General features: G+C 41.1%; 3 protein-coding genes across 4 annotated transcripts in view; all 3 read left to right on the forward strand.

Annotated features, from left to right (window-relative positions):
• The first annotated feature begins 154 nt into the window (after positions 1-154).
• On the forward strand, positions 155-3,149 carry psmd9 (proteasome 26S subunit, non-ATPase 9). The gene is made up of 6 exons (XM_063017904.1): positions 155-289; positions 1,044-1,146; positions 1,411-1,604; positions 1,874-1,975; positions 2,475-2,563; positions 2,896-3,149. The coding sequence occupies exons 1-6, from the start codon at positions 164-166 to the stop codon at positions 2,921-2,923; spliced, it is 642 nt and encodes a 213-aa protein (XP_062873974.1). The 5' UTR covers positions 155-163; the 3' UTR covers positions 2,924-3,149.
• A 573-nt stretch (positions 3,150-3,722) lies between these two features.
• On the forward strand, positions 3,723-13,866 carry cfap251 (cilia and flagella associated protein 251). Its single transcript, XM_063017644.1, has 20 exons — positions 3,723-4,029; positions 5,382-5,522; positions 5,694-5,803; positions 5,886-5,994; positions 6,080-6,160; positions 6,404-6,481; positions 6,597-6,641; positions 7,414-7,616; positions 8,176-8,364; positions 8,584-8,834; positions 9,213-9,364; positions 9,755-9,928; positions 10,150-10,334; positions 10,493-10,607; positions 10,705-10,868; positions 11,211-11,301; positions 11,568-11,711; positions 12,241-12,469; positions 12,879-12,980; positions 13,685-13,866. Exons 1-20 carry the CDS (start codon positions 3,778-3,780, stop codon positions 13,819-13,821), a joined length of 2,952 nt encoding a protein of 983 aa, XP_062873714.1. The 5' UTR covers positions 3,723-3,777; the 3' UTR covers positions 13,822-13,866.
• Positions 13,867-15,924: 2,058 nt separating this feature from the next.
• The window catches only part of bcl7a (BAF chromatin remodeling complex subunit BCL7A), a 9,419-nt gene continuing 8,931 nt past the window's right edge, over positions 15,925-16,412 (forward strand). The window contains exon 1 of one of the 2 annotated variants that reach the window (XM_063017440.1): positions 15,925-16,130. In XM_063017440.1, the coding sequence (XP_062873510.1) occupies positions 16,039-16,130 (92 nt within the window). In that variant the 5' untranslated portion in view covers positions 15,925-16,038. Of the gene's footprint in view, positions 16,131-16,370 lie in introns of those variants that run through there. The other variant, XM_063017439.1, reaches the window with a different exon arrangement.

The raw sequence follows: 16,412 nt of genomic DNA on the forward strand, positions 1-16,412 counted from the left end.
GTATATATATTCATTTATTTTAGAGCACAAATATTAAAAATACTTAAAAATGTCTTTTAAACTCGAGGTTTACGTTTTGTTAATAAATAATGCAACGCGTTTCTCTGAGGTGACGTATGTCCCTCGTTGCGAACCGTACTTGTAGTTCTCGCAGACGTCAGCCATGAAGATGACAGAAGAAAACTACAATGCTAAAGACTCGATCACAATGGAGGATGTTCAGCGACTGATTAAAGTGAAAGATGAGATTGAGGAACAGATTAAAGCGTACTACGACGTCCTTGAAGATGTGAGTTTATATCAGAAGAGCAGGTTATAAACAATACAAAGCTTTATGATGAGTGTGCTAGCCTGTTGCTGCTAGCTAGCTTATCAGTTCCTAAACTACAATGCATGTCGCTTGTTTATATGTGTTCTATGTGCTTTATTTTATCAGTAATGGACAGTTCACAGCATGTGAGGATACAGAAGCTCCATCTGATAACTTAACTAGGCCTCAGAAATACTAGATGGTCAAAACTTAGTCGTACCCAAGTTCCACTCCTCTAGAATGTCCTTGTAGTAGATCTTAGGAACATGACTGCAGGGATTTCATCTTCTGGAAAGATTTTCTACTACATTCAGGAGACATGACTGCATGGATTTGCTCCTCTGTAAAGATTCTTAAAATATATTTTATTTTCTCCTCTGTGAATGTATTTTACTTACTACTACATTGAATTTTTACTAGCTTGTAGGAACATAACTGCAGGGATTCACTTTCTATTTCTAAACACCATTTTATTAGACTTATATATTGCTTCCAGACTAGTATTTTTCCTTCACCGAACTGCAATTGGACCTACACATTTGGGCAGGAGGTTTTTCTAGCTCATGTGTGCTTTACATTACTTTAGTGAACATTAGGCATTGCACATGTTGATCTTAGGTTTGTGTGAAGCCCAGGCTCCAGACGATCCTTGTTTTTAAAACCTGCCTCAGAAAGGAAATGTGGAATGTTGTGATGTGATCAGGTTTTTTGTATATCTTTGCGTATATTTCAGCAAGGTGATGTGGGCATGCACGCAGCTCTCGTGGACGTCGAAGGCTTCCCTCGAGCAGACGTGGATCTGTACCAGATCCGAACAGCCAGACACAGCATATCATGTAAGTCATGACTCTTCTTTAAATGTGTTAAATTAAAAACACACATCAAGCTGGTCTAAACTGGGAACAGCTAAATCCTGACTGAGGACTGTACCAGGAAAATGCACACATTTATATCTATCAATTTTGCCAGTGAGACAGAAGCAGCTAATAAAGGGAGAACTAAGTTAAGAAATCTATCACCAAATGTTGGGTTTGCTGTATGTATATATCTCACCCAGCACTGTGCATCTTTCTTTTTTCGTGCACTGTTGGCACTGCCAGGTTTGCAGAACGACCACAAAGCCATCATGGTGGAGATAGAAGAAGCTCTCCACAAGCTGCATTCTACAGCGAAGGCGAAGCACGAACAGGACCAGGCGGGTGCGCAGGCGGACCCGATGGAGCAGGACGTGTCGTTGCCGCCCCCTTTTGCCCGAGTGGACACTGTGACCCAGGGCTCTCCTGCTCATCAGGCGGTACGATTGAAATTTCTTGTTCTGTTCACTATACATGAAAGGCACTATATAAACAAAAGTATCTGGACACCCCTTCTAATTATTACGTTTAAGTGTTGCAATTACAGTTGTTGTGGCTCAAACAGATACATTTAAAAATATGTCCCAATATTTTTGCCCATCTCGTGTATGTCAAGGGTGTCCAAGCCTTTTCTGTTACTAGCATGAGGTGTGTGTTACCTTTTCTTTTAGGAAAAGCAGCTGAATTGTGTTGTGTGTTTGTTTTCCAGGGCTTGTGCACCGATGATGAGATCATCGAGTTTGGTTCAGTCAACACCAACAACTTCCAGAACCTTCAGAACATCGCGTCTGTGGTCCAACACAGTGAAGGGGTGAGTGGCCACGCCTGGTGGGACTAACATCATGCTATCACCAATGGCACCTGGCACATCTTTTATCATACACTATTTGGTCACTTGAGGACAGTTTAGGAAAGGCTCCTTCATTTCAGCTTGACTGTACACGATGCAGGGTTTAGAAACTTGTCGAAAGCACTCGACCGTAACCACATTTACAAGTTTGAGATCAATTTAAAAGTCGGATGGGCACAAATACCTACAGACACACGTCAAAATGTTGTGGAAGGCCTTTGGGTGGTATATCTGAGGAAGAGGGTGTTCGATCTCCATATTCATTCCCTTTGTTTGGGAATGATCAGGTGTCTAAAAAAAAAACACCCAGATCTCGGCAGTGGTGGGGTTGTATATTGTATAAGCTATTTAGGTCATTAATGGTAGAAAATAATGACCTGAATATACCAAAAGTCTTCGCTTCATGTAAATATTTTTTTATTTTAAAAATGTTTGTGTGTGTGTGTGGAATCTCCCATAGAAATCTGTAAGGATTGCAGTAATTCGGAATGGACAGAAGGTTCATTTTAACTTGACTCCACAGCGCTGGTCTGGACGAGGTCTGCTGGGGTAATTCAGTTTTTCTTCTTTACTTATTTTGTTTAGGTACCACCAACCCTACCATTTCTGTCCCAGATCACATTCAATGTACTTCAAAAAATTAGCAAGACCCTTGATGGTGAACTTCAGAGCCCTTGAATGCGTGACTAAACGTTCTGTTTAATTTCAGCACTTCTAACTTTTTGCGCCCATTTGTAACTGCTAAAGCTTCAGGCTCAGTTATGCCACAGACCATATACGCATTTATGTCTGTTAAATAGGATTATTTTTCGAAAGAGGATCTGGCTTCGGGACTTTGTCCTTTATTAGTCTTCTCAATGATTTTCAATTTCTTCCAACAGGTGCAACATAGTTCCACTTCGCAGATAACAGATTTTAGGAGAGCACCTCAGTCCTTCAGACCAACCTGAGCTCTTTGTCACCGGATGAATAAACACATTCTTTATTTTTCTGTACAAAGTGTTTAGATGTATTGCTGTTTCAATTTCAATTCACATTTACTCTAAAGCATCTGAATTGGACATGTTTCCTGCATATAAACAAATCCACACATTTTCATAATAATACTGAAACATTAATAAATATTGAGCACATATTTGTTTGTTGTTGTTGTTTATTATTTAATTACAGTGTGTCATTAGAAATTGAGTAGAGTTTTGTCACAGTATGTTCAATAATAATTGCAAATTGAAGGTAAGAATTGAAGGTAAAAGAGGAAGAGAACGGCCAGCAAACAGATAAATGGATACAATGATATAAGAGATATAATGAACGAGCCATTTAGAAGAACCAAACGTAAGACAGTTTGTGTTATAGAAACACTATCCACTTTACTAATTATAACACATAATAGAAATAGAATAATATAAACTATTATTATTATTATTGTTGTTAAACCGCTCTGTGTGAAAAGCACTTTTAGCCAATCACAGCAGAGGAGGCGGGACCTGTTGGAAAATAGGCCAATGAGTGAACGGTATGTTACGGCTCTTTAATAAATTGCCAGCGGTAAACCGTATCCTAGCAACGGTACGCTTTGCGCTCGAGCGGAGAAGTTCATGCTAAAGGCGTTAGCCAAATAAAAATAGTTTTAAAACTCATATTTTTCAAATTTTTATGTTTTTCATATTAAAATTTATCAAGTTACTCGATTTAAAACCGACGAGTAATTTTATTTTTATGTAAAACCGAGTTATTTCGGTATATTATTAGTGCTGTGGGAAATGGCAGCTTCAGAAGAAGCTCAGACTAACAGATTAACGGATAAAAACGAAGAATTTAATCAAAGTGTGAAAGAGCAAAGCTCAGCAGATAAACATGTAAATAATGGACCGCAAAAATCCAGCGAAGGCAGCCAGACAGAGGAAGAAGGACGAGAAATGTACGAGCAAACCCCTGAAGACTCGCAGGTGTACAGAGCCTCCTCACTGCCCCTCATTCACAGTACAGAGAACAGTGTGAGACCTCATCCTCTGGTAAGACTGGACATCAGGTATAAACTCTTAAATAAAACACTGATTCGTATTAGTCAAGTCATTTATTTGTATAGCACTTTTTACAGTGGACATTGTCTCAAAGCAGCTTTACAGAATCCAGAACCGACAGACCAAAAACCCTCTGTTGAGCAAGCCGATGGCGAAAGTGGCAGGAAAAACTCCCTTACAATGACAGGGACCAGACTCGGCAGGGACCCCCATCCTCCCTGGGTGGCCTGGAGGAAATTTGAATAAATAAATAAATAAATAAATAAATACACAAACTTAAATTGAGCTAAATGTTATAAATTGTGATAAAAATGTGATAAAATCCGTAGTGAGGTCTCGTCATGTCTAGCAGGTTTAGTCATCCACAGTTTTCATTAAATTGGACAACAGTAATAAATAAGTAATAAAACACATATAAGGAACATGTACTAAACAGCAGACAACATTGTCTAAGCCCAAATTGAAAGAATTCCCATAAACACACTCCTAAACCCTGTGGAAAGCCTTCCCAGTAGAGTTGAAGCTGTTATAGCTGCAAAGTGTGGGCCGACATCATATAAACCCTATGGATTAAGTATGGGATGTCACTCAAGTTCATATGCGTGTGAAGGCAGACAGGTGAATACTTTTGGCGATATAGTGTAAAGTACGTGTATAAGTTAATAAAATTAAATGGACTTTTCACAGTAAAGCAGCTGACCAGTACCAGTAGCTGAAAAGCCTTCTCAGACAATGACACATGTTCCTTTATGCATAACCCTGGTAGAGATGCAGATGTTTTGCTTACCAGGTCTTTTAAGACATATCTCTGACCAACTTTAATATTGTTTCTAGACACCGATAGCTTTTTAGTATATGTTTTATTCAGAAAACCTGACAACCTTCTGCTCATTGGTGATCTTAAAAAAATCTTCTCGGAGTTCTCTAAGGTCCTGAAACCCGCAAACAACGACAAAATGAAAGAGAAACCTTTCTGACTGATGTTTTTGCAGTTTGTGTACAGGTATAGTGTATGTAATACACCCGGTATTACATACACTATACGGCCGAATGTACTGTACGTTCACACATCTACTCGTTGTTGAGATCAGGTTGAGTTTCATCTGGATCAAATGCTACACTGTGTATTTACTCAATTATATAAAATATAAGCATAAAAATATGCTTCCAGTAATATGTAGTTAGTCTGGGGAAGGCCTATAAAACATGGTGTGAAAGAATTCCAACCTCATTAAACATGTTTGGGATAAATTCCCAGAAAAAATAGAGGCTACCAGAGTGAAAAATGTGACAACCGTTCTTTACATTATGTACGCATTATTAATACTAAACAATGTTTGCAGAATCTAAATTGGGCCTTTGGAATCAACAGCAGTCTTCCTGTGTTCAGCCTTCTGGATCAGGACAGACTCGCCGTGCTCTACTGTTGTTCCCATGTAGCTGTGATATATGACCATACGTCCAATTCTCAGCAGTTGTTGCAGGTAAGCTCCTTATTTTTGGGTGATTTTTTTAGGCTACGTGTATTTACTGGTCACAGTAAATGTTTTCAGATCCTCGTATCAAATGTAATATGAGACAAGGACATATAAGGAAGGATGTTTTTGCTTTATGCCGGCAACTTTAATTCGTTCTATCATGTGTTTGTTCCTCAGGGTCACTGCAGCTCCATTTCCTGTGTGTGCGTGAGTGAGGACAGACGTTGGCTTGTGACCGCTACTAAAGGCCACGACAGCCTTGTGATCATATGGGACTCGTACACAGGGTATCACCAACAAACAAGAATCTGAATATATGCTATCTGAATCTTTTTGTCCTAAAATATAATCACGTTACTTGTGTTCTAGGATCCCCGTGCACACGATATTTGAATGCCATTCTGAGGATGGTGTAGCCGCTTTAGCCCTGTCCTCAGATTCGAAATATCTAGTGACTGTCGGAGCTGGAACTGTGCAGGTTAGAGGCTGGTATGAATGGCATGTTTTTGCAAGCTTATTAATGACATTCGAACTGTTTTATTGGAGCTTTTTCTTAATCACAGAGAGTTTGTGTCTGGGACTGGACTAACAAGACAGACGGACCAGAATGTCAGGTGGATATCAGCCCAGAGCTTGGTTGCCAGGTACGGTGCAAAACCCTTTTCTCAGAACACAAGCACAGCTGAGATTGGTAGTGGGGTCCCAACTTGTTTATAATGTGCTGCAGGCCTGGAATGTGGAATGAACATACATTAAAAATCAACAATGTGCCTATGATAAAACATAAAATATTTTAATTAGGTCTGTATGTCAATTTTCTAACTATATTTGATGGTAAAATTGCTAATTTAAATGCTAAAAAATACCTTGAATTTTATATTTTGTAGAATCACATCATGTTCCACCCTACTGATAACTCTCAGCTCCTCAGTAACAGTAAAAGCCATGTTCTTTTCTACTCCTGGGTACGTACAAGCCATATCTGTTATATTTATCATTATATGTATTAGTTAATTATACTGTAAATCTGAGAAGTACATTTGTTTTAATAACATTTGTAAATGAATAAACTCTATGCAGGATAAGGGAAATATTAATTATTCAGCCCCAGAAATATCAGACCGGGTGAGTCGGATCTCCATCATCATTTCTTTTGCTCTTGCTGCTGTTGTGTTATTTATCTTTTAATTAAAATACATTTGTGAACCATCCTTTCATCAAGCATAATGTAACAGGCCTGGCTGGCAGTGTTCAAACCATCACAAAGGTGTTCAGTGAGGTTGCAGCTTTTTCAGACCAAATTTGCCAAACTAAGTCTTAATAGGGCAGTTAAGGTAAGGTACTGGACTAGTAATCAAAAGACCGCTGGTTCAAGCCCTACCACTACCAGGTTGACGGTGTTGGGCCTTTGAACAAGGCCCTTAACACTCCGTTGCTTAGATAGTACCTTGTCACACTAATGTCACTTTGGGAAAAGCGTCTTCTAAATGCTGAAAATGTAAATGTAAACTGTTGCCACAAAGTTGGAAGCATGTCATTTATTTTATCTGATTACCGGTGTGCCTGAAACTGAATTGGGGGTGTCCAAATACTTTCGGCCCGGTCATATAGTGTATGTACAATACACTCTGTGCATTCATCTGCTGCTCATATGAAACAGGACACAATGATTCGCTTTTGCAGCATCAAGGGAGTGGTTCTGTACCCGCTCTTCCATCCATCAGCCGTGGCTAATCGTGTCTGCTACGGTTCCGACTGGGCTGGTGCGTTGCCAGCTAGACTGCTTGTTTTTCTTTGGTCGGAAACTGCATAATCCATTTGACATGATGTACACAGATGATATTGATTCATGGTGACAGAACCTGTTATTGAGCTCTGTGTTTTTTTGTAATCATAGACCTTTAATAAAGCTGTGGGTTCCTTCAGCCAGTCAGTCTTTCATTTTGGAGGGACTCAGGCTCTCTCAGTTACGCTGGCAGGAAAGCTGGTCCTGTGGGAAGTGCAGAAAGGGCCTGGCGCATGCCCGCCGCAGTCAGCGAAAGCCACCAAACTCATTCCGCTGCAGACGGATGGAATTACAGTGATGTGTTTGTGTGACAGGTACTCACAGACACCAGACGACTTATGAAAATCTAGCAGACAGTTCATATATTGTATACACTGTATGGCCAAAAGTATCTGGACACCTGACCGTGTGTTTTTAGAGCTTTTAGAGTGACCTCTATGTGATATTTTTAGCTATAACAACAGTCACTTTACTTAGAAAGCCTCTCACTAGACTTTGAAGTATGTCTGTGGGTATTTGTGCCCATTCAGTCATAAGAGCATCTATATGGCTGGGCACTGATGTGGATCAAGAAAGCCTCGGTCAATGTTCCAGTGTGCAGACGACTGAAGTCTCTTTAAGCTGAGGGTTTCTTCATCTTTATAGAGCTCGCTTTGTGTGCTGGAACAGGAAAGGGCCTTCCCTAAACTGTTGGAAGTTGGAAGTATGTAATTTCCTTTGTATAATTGATTTATTACACCTGTTAACAAAAGGTTGTGGCTGAAGAACGTGTAAAGAACGGGTGTCCCAATACTTTTGTCTAGATGGTGTATATTCTGAAGCGTTTCCTCATCTCATTTTCTGCATATATTAATTTATTCATTCTCCATGCAGCTTTATTGTGACAGGGGACGTACGAGGACGTGTCACGTTCTACGACGAGAACTTCAGGCTCGTTTACTGCTACAGTGAATTCAGCTCGGACCCCATCGTCTCCATTTCTTTCTCAAAGGAAATTTGTTCTGGTATCAGTGTGGAAAATCAGGAAGACCGCACACTGAATGCCAAGTCATTAGTCAGTAGGTAAGAGCCACGAGTGTCCGAATCGGTCTTATTAGTGAGTTACTGTTAAGAACCCGTGGCTTCCTTCTATTTTTGCGTATTTGTCACAATTAAGGGCTTCATATCTGCATTAAAAATGTAATATAAGATGAGGAGAACAAAGAAACACGAATCCCAGAAAAGTATCAGAGGGAACATTCTTCAACCAAGCGATAACATTTCTCATTGTACCTCTTACAGAAATTTTGTCATTTCTACTGCAAGCGCTGCTGTGATTCATGTGAAAGCACAAGGCTCTGTCGCCCAGACTCTACTGAAAGAACACTCTGAGTCACTGAGTGCAGTAGCTTGTCACCCCAAACAACCTTTAGTGGCCATGGGCAGCCACAGTGGCATCCTGAAGATCTGGGACTATGAGCGTAAAGTGGCCGTTCTTAGCAGAATATTCCATACGGAAAAACGGATCCAGTGCATCACCTATGATCCTCAAGGTAAAAATTTCAGTATGTGAATTCTTTTTTTTAATCTTTTGGGCAGTCTGTCTAAACAAAAGACTAGAATTGTCCAGACTGTGGTCTTCTCTGTGGTTCTTCATGGATATTAATGCCGTAGAACTTATTTAAAGCCTAGATGACCAAACTGAAGCTCTTAGTTTGGACACATTATGTGAAGAACCAGTTCATGAGAAGAACCAATCATGTCTGTATGTAGACACCTAAATGTCCGATAGCACAACTGAAGACTCTAACCCTGGATCCCAGCGATAGTGTGCTAGCACATTTTACTGCTGCGCCACCACAGCACCCTACGTCTGATTTATTACGCTGGAGTTTTCTACATTTATAAAATCTTTCTGTTTTATTTTTCAGGCTTTTACCTGGCTGTGGGTTTTGCCAGCGGGACAGTGCAGGTTCTGGATGCCTGCACTTTGCAGTCAGAAGGAGAGGAGGACTTTCACCTCAGTCAGGACAGCATCACCCATCTGACTTTCTCTCACAACTCCTCCTACCTGGCTACGGCGGTCAGTGCAGCCAGATTATGTACCAAATATGACAGAGAAAATCAAGTTCAAGTTTCAAGTTTCAAGTTTATTTGTCATTTGTACAAATGTTAGCAGCAGTTGTACATTGAAATGTGTGTTGGGAGGCTCGGGAACTCTACAAGTGTGCTATAATATAAAGTACAAATAAGTCTTTGAAAGTATATAAAAAGTAAACAAGTGTGAATAAAGTACAAATAAGTCTTTGAAAGTATATAAAAAGTAAACAAGTGTGAATAAAGTACAAATAAGTCTTTGAAAGTATATAAAAGTAAACAAGAAAGAAAAATATAGAAAAATATAAGTACAAACAATTGCAGTTAAGATTGGACACAGTTTAATTATGGCAGGTTTTTTTGTTTGTTTTACCAGGACACCGGGAAGACTGTTATGGTATTTTATTTGTGTAAGGAGGGCAGTCCACATGTGTGGAAATATCTTGGGAAGCACCGCTCACACTACAAGTCTATCCAGGACCTGATGTTTGGGGTGAACCTGGACACCAACGAGCCACGTCTGCTTTCCCTGGGCATGGATCGCAGACTAGTCAGTATTTTCACATTATTATTCCAAATATTTAAAAGATGTTGATATGTCTGAATTATAGAGCTTGTTTTGTTAGTATTTAACAGGGTAGGACATTAAAAATTGAAATCAATTGACAAGCAAGACAAACGTTTATAGGTTGACCTCATCCTGTATCACATGTAGTGTGTTAAATAAAATAAGTAGGCACCGACTTTTACATGACACTGTTTTCTCTTCAGGTTGAATATGACCTGCAGAACAGCAAGAATGACGAGCTGTTCATCCTCGGCTCAGAACGCATCGAGCAGACCGCAGTACCAACCTGTATGGCCTGGTATCCTCCTCTAACCATGGAGCACTTTTTAATTACTGCTTCAGACCATTACAAGATGAAACTACTCAATGCCACCACCAAAATGTGCAGGTCAGTGTTCTCAATTTTATAATAACTAAGCCATAAAAGTCTTGTGTTTAGGTATTTTGTTTTGGCTTAAAAGGGCAGGCCACACCTGCAAATACTGTATCTTCTAATTATATAAATATCTTCTAATAAAAAGGTGACGATTGATTTATTGTTCATAGAAAAACTGTCCTCGGGCCTGCGTATGGTTCCCCTGTGAAAAAGATGCTAATCCTTCCACCCTCTAAAGATGGGGATCCTAATTCTCATTACATGGCTTACATAACACAGGACAAGGTCTGTGCTGGTTGGAAATACGTCCTCAGTTATTACATGTCAAGTAAACATATCACACACAATGTATGAATGGTGTTCTGATCTCTATTTTGTCCAGGTTGGTCTTCAGATGTTTCCTCTTGATGGGAACCCATACAAGTCTTCAGCGCTGATCTGTCACTCTATGGGCGTCTCGAGTTTCGCTTGCTCTCATGATAACAGATACATTTTTACCGCTGGCGGAGAGGACAGGACCGTCTTTTCGTGGGAGATCAGCCTTCCGTAGGTCCCTAACGTCGAATGAAGTTATTCACTGCGCAATAAGGAGTCTGCTGTAGAAATGATCATTTGCTGCAGATGTTATGAAGGACATACAGTTCCGGTTCAGATTTGGATTCGTACCCAAGCTACTGCATGTTGTGCATGCAGGGTGTGGAATTAATAAATCCAGTATAGTTCAGAAGTGGGTACATGTGACACCCAGTAGACTCAGTGGTTCTGAGGGAACCTGAGCCTGAGATGCAGATTGGGCTGAAAGAGCTTTTTACAAAACCAGAAATATGGATTTTAGCAACCCATGATTTCATAAACATCCATTAACATGTTCAAAAACTGTCTGTTTAGTGCATTAGAGGCAGCCGCTGCTCTGGGAGGAAAAGACCCAATTCCCTTTTACACCCTTTTAGAAGGTGGAAAAGAAGGAGAGCTTTTTAGGGTAAGTGCATCAATCACACAATAACACTTACAAACCTTTTCATTTCTATATCTTTGGTTTATTTTCATGAACTTTCGGGTGTTGCAGCCGTCTAATATACTAGCCCACCACTTCACTGCAAAGTGGGACCTAATCTATCAATGCCTATAATTTTATAATAAGACAAGCACACTTGGATTTGATGTTGGGGTGTACATGCTTTTGGTCATGTTGTGTATTTATTTCTAAATAAAATTTAAAACTAAAGCCTGTGCTTTTACCATCAGGCAATCGAGGATTTATTTTACTACTGTCAGTTGCGCAATCAGGGCATTGACTCCATGGAAACCAGACGAGTGTCTAATCGCATCCCTCTCTCTGAAGTTCCCGATGTCATCAGGGCACTTGGATTTTATCCAACAGAACAAGAGGTACTTCTTTTTTTTACAGCAGTGGGTACACTTTTTATGCTGGGCCGGCAGGTAAATCAGACGTTAGACTTTATTTTAGGGAATGTTAACCTTCGCAAGTACCTCAAAATGTGGTAATTACCACTCTTTTACATTCCCTTTCATTTTTAGCAACGCTTGGGGTCTTAGGGCATCAGTTATTCCAGTTTCAAAAGCAGGATTATTTTTTACATTCTTCCGTTATGCAAGACTGCAGGCAAGCCAGCCCAGCACCTGCACTCTCTCAAATGTGGTCTAGAAAGCAGAAATGTTGGACGCATAGCATTTTATAGAGTTGATTTAATATGCCAGCGGCTTAGTAATGGGTGGTTTTTCTTTAGTATTTGCTTCTGTGAAGTGGATTAATTTAGGTTCAATGATGGTTCAGGTGGTACTATCACCGAATAATGACATATGCCAACTGTATCAGTATAGTTCCTTACTTACAGACTACTGACACTTCATAATTCATCATTCTGCTCTATTATTTTATTTCTTTATTCTTTTTTAGCTGGAAAACATGCTGAACGAGGTCAAATTCAGTCGTTATGCAGAGACGGGAAAGTACACGACTGACGTCGACCTAGATGAGTTCATTAAGTTGTATGTCAACCATCGGCCAGTCTTCGGTATCACCAGGAAAGAGCTCTACAACGTCTTCCAGGTTCTGGGCACACCAGATGAAAACGGCAAACTGGTTATTCCCCGAGAAGAGCTGCCGGAGTTACTACAAAGCAGGGGTGTGTTAACAGTCCATTGCTAGCAACCACAATATGGCCAAATCTCAATTAAAAGTCGGACATCCTATTCCAAAACCATTAGTGTCCATATGGAATTGGTCCAGCTATAACAGCCTTCGATCTTCTGGAAAGGCTTTTTACAATATGTGAAAATGTGAAGGGTATGTTCATGAAAACTTGTGCCCATCTACGTTCTAATTCATCCCAAAGATCTGTGCTTAAGCTTTGTGCAGGCTACTGGAGTTCTGATTTTATAACCTCTTGGCCATATTGTGCATGTTCCTCTCATGTGCCTCTAATTAACTGTGACGCTGACCAGGGTAAATTAGCTACTGAATAGATGAATGTGTTACTCATCGTATAAAATAGGTGGTTGTATATCATAAACAATCAAATTTGGGCTTTGTAGGTGAACCCATGACTGAGGAGGAGCTGGCGGGATGCTTCATGACATTGTTGGGCTCCAGCACAGATGGAGGAAGATCTGAAGTGGAGAACTCTGAGTGTAAAGGTGGGTCTAAGTGAACATGTATGAATATTTTACCATTAGTCATTGCCTGTAATGGAATGCTGACATTTTAATGGTCCGGTCACCAAAGTATGGCCACCTATAGGGCTGGACAGCTCTGATCCGCCTAGACCTCTGAATGTGTCCTGTTGTATCTGGCAGCAGATCCTATAATTTGGGAGGCAGGGCCTCTATAGATTGGACTTGATTGTCCTTCACATCCCACAGATGCTCGGTCAGATTGAGATCGGGTGAATTTGGAGGTCAAGTCAACACCCTGACCATTCCTGAACAGTTTTGGCAGATTGGCAGGGTGCATTAATGGCCACTTCCACTAGGGAATACTGTTCCCATGGAGGGGTGTACTTGGTCAGGGGAACATCTACATGAACGCCAGCACCCAGAGTTCCCAGAAGAACATTGCCCAGGGAATAACTCAGCCTCCACCAGCTTGTCTTCTTCCTATAGTCCATCCTGGTGGTCGTCCACATGATGTAAAAGAAAACGCCTATTTTTCCTGCTTCCAACACATCAACTTCAAGAACTGCCTGTTTATTTGTTGACAAATATATCACAGCCCCTGTCAGGTACCTTTGTAACAAGACTTACATTCCTGAATGATGATACTCCACCTGTCAGTGGTTTTAATGTTGTGACTTTAATGTGCGTGTGTGTGTGTGTGTGTGCGTGTGTGTGTTTTGAGACAGACTCTGAGCTACCGTTGGAAAGCAAGTTGCCTCCACACATCACCTTGGATACATTGGCCACAGAAATCCTAGGATTTTCCATAGGCACTGAGGAGCATCCACCAGAGCCGCACTTACCGTCCTCCATGACGTCTTAAGTCTCTTCTGAGACGCTTTTTCATTAAACGTTTTATTTAAATCTATTTTTCTTTGATATTCTGTTTCTTTTACTATTTGATTATGATTGAAAAAGGCCATCCCCAAACTGTTGCTATGTAATGTGAAGAATATAATTTATTTTATGGAATTAATTTAATGCATCTGTTATCAGTGGGTATACCGAAGACAGCTGGGCCTCATATTAAACACATATTTTTTGGGCAGTGTAATTTTAATGGAGGCAGTCAAATTAACCCTATTTATATGGGCACAGAGAAGTCACCAGCTAGAGTTGCTCATAATCATTAACAGGCAATGAGGAAGCCTTTTCTTTATCATTAAATAAAGAACTTATGTTTGGTGCTCAGGTGGCCCAGCGGTAAATTATGCTAACTCACTCCCCTGGGATTCAGGGTTTAAATCTCCAGCGGCGCTATTGGTTGGTTGGGCGTTTATAAGCAGACATGACTGGCTATGTCTGAAGGGAGGACAGCCAAGGCGTCCCCTCCATCTATTTCTCCACTTCTTCACCCAATCTAGTCCTATCTATTTTTTTTAACAATGATGCTTACATCTGAGGAGAGCTGTGGACTGTATGCACTATGACAAACATTTCACAGTAGATGACTGAAAACTGATTTATAACAGCGATAAAAGGGATTATGCAAGTAAAATGACAAGAACTACATGAAAAGTCAGTTATGGTGGTGGTAGGATTCAAGTTTGGAGGTGTTTTAGCCCCCGCACAGAATCAACTACACCCTGACGAAGGTACTGGACTAGTTATCTAAAGGTTGCCGGTTCAAGCCCCACCATTGCCAAGTTGCCACTGTTGGGCCTGTGAGCAAGGGCCTTAACCCTCAATTGCTCAAAAATTGTGTTCAGTCATAACTGTAAGTCGCTTTGGATAAAAGCGTCTGCTAAATGCTGAAAATGTAAAATGAAGGAGAAGCACCAGTCAATTTTCAGACGCATCCAATACCCTCTAGTTTGGATGTTTGTGAAGAAGGATTCATACTGCAGCGGGATTCATTCAGTCACAGATTAACAGCTGCCAAAAGTACATGGACACACGTCCTACCCTTAGGTTTAAGTGTTTAAGCCACACCCCAATTGAACAGCTTTAGAATGAATGGTCCAACATGGCGCAGAGGTTAAGGTACTGGACTAGTAAGGGCCAGGTTGAGCAAGGCCCTTAAGCCTCAGTTGCTTGAACAATACTGTATACTGTCACAGTTCTGTAAGTCGCTTTGGATAAAAGTGTCTGGACTAGTAACCGAAAGGTCGCTGGTTCAAGCCCCACCGCTGCCAGGTTGTCAGTGTTGGGCCCTTGAACAAGGCCCTTAACCTTCAATTGCTTAAAAAGTATATATTGTCACAGTTCTGTAAGTCGCTTTGGATAAAAGTGTCTGGACTAGTAACCGAAAGGTCGCTGGTTCAAGCCCTATCTTCGCCAGGTTGTCACTGTTGGGCCCCTGAGCAAGGCCCTTAACCTTCAATTGCTTAGACAGTATACTGTCACAATACTGTAAGTCGCTTTGGATAAAAGTGTCTGGACTAGTAACCGAAAGGTCGCTGGTTCAAGCCCCACCACTGCCAGGTTGACAGTGTTGGGCCCTTGAACAAGGCCCTTAACCTTCAATTGCTTAAAAAATATATACTGTCACAGTTCTGTAAGTCGCTTTAGATAAAAGTGTCTGGACTAGTAACCGAAAGGTCGCTGGTTCAAGCCCTATCTTCGCCAGGTTGTCACTGTTGGGCCCTTGAACAAGGCCCTTAACCTTCAATTGCTTAGACAGTATACTGTCACAATACTGTAGGTCGCTTGTAAATGTAAATTTAAGGCAAAACAGTAAACGTTTTCACTGGTGGTTTACTGGTTGGACTTTTGGTCGACGCTGTATGATTACATGAATGTTCATTCAGTCACAGATGAACACAACAGACATAACGAGTGTGTTTAAACTTTCGACTTCAACTTTATAAACATTTAAGCTCATTTTTATTGCTGTTTGTCGTTAAAAACACACGGTTTTGTGTCTAGTGCTTGAAGGGCATGCGCATGCGCATTAGCCCCCCCCCCTCGCTCCTGCGCGTTCGGCATTGTGTCTCGAGCAGCCGGTGGAGCGGAGTAGCTGTTAGCAGTTAGCAGTTAGCTCCCCCTCTCTCTCTCTCTCTCGGTGTGTTTTATTGTAAGCAGGCGCGAGCGAGCAGCGATGTCGGGCCGGTCGGTGCGCGCGGAGACCCGGAGCAGGGCCAAAGATGACATCAAGCGGGTCATGGCGGCTATTGAGAAAGTACGAAAATGGTAAGAAAAGAAGCTCAGCTAGTGAGTGTGTGTGTGTGTGTGTGTGTGTGTGTGTGTGTGTGTGAGAGAGAGGGGGGGAGGGAGGAGAGACGCGGGCACAAACAATGAAACCAACCGAACGAGGGATTTTAAATCGACTCGGTTTGATTTGTACTCGGTTCCTCTCAGGTGTGCGCGCGCGCGGAATGGCAGCGCGAGCGAGGACCGTTAAAGCCGTTTTAAAAACACACGGTCGTTTCAACGTTAAACCCGCGGCTCGGAGCTCAGAAGCCATTTCGTCGC

This window comes from Trichomycterus rosablanca, chromosome 21 (assembly GCF_030014385.1).
Source record: "Trichomycterus rosablanca isolate fTriRos1 chromosome 21, fTriRos1.hap1, whole genome shotgun sequence".
Classification (NCBI taxonomy): Eukaryota; Metazoa; Chordata; class Actinopteri; order Siluriformes; family Trichomycteridae; genus Trichomycterus; species Trichomycterus rosablanca.

Excerpts from the sequence above, each read along its gene's own strand:
- psmd9 (XM_063017904.1), top strand. The coding sequence starts at position 164 with ATGAAGATGACAGAAGAAAACTACAATGCTAAAGACTCGATCACAATG. Across the intron at positions 290-1,043 it reads ACTACGACGTCCTTGAAGAT|CAAGGTGATGTGGGCATGCA; the intron begins GTGAGTTTATAT and ends CGTATATTTCAG. Across the intron at positions 2,564-2,895 it reads TCTGGACGAGGTCTGCTGGG|GTGCAACATAGTTCCACTTC; the intron begins GTAATTCAGTTT and ends TTCTTCCAACAG.
- cfap251 (XM_063017644.1), top strand. The coding sequence starts at position 3,778 with ATGGCAGCTTCAGAAGAAGCTCAGACTAACAGATTAACGGATAAAAAC. Across the intron at positions 10,335-10,492 it reads GCCACCACCAAAATGTGCAG|AAAAACTGTCCTCGGGCCTG; the intron begins GTCAGTGTTCTC and ends TATTGTTCATAG. Across the intron at positions 11,712-12,240 it reads TTTATCCAACAGAACAAGAG|CTGGAAAACATGCTGAACGA; the intron begins GTACTTCTTTTT and ends ATTCTTTTTTAG.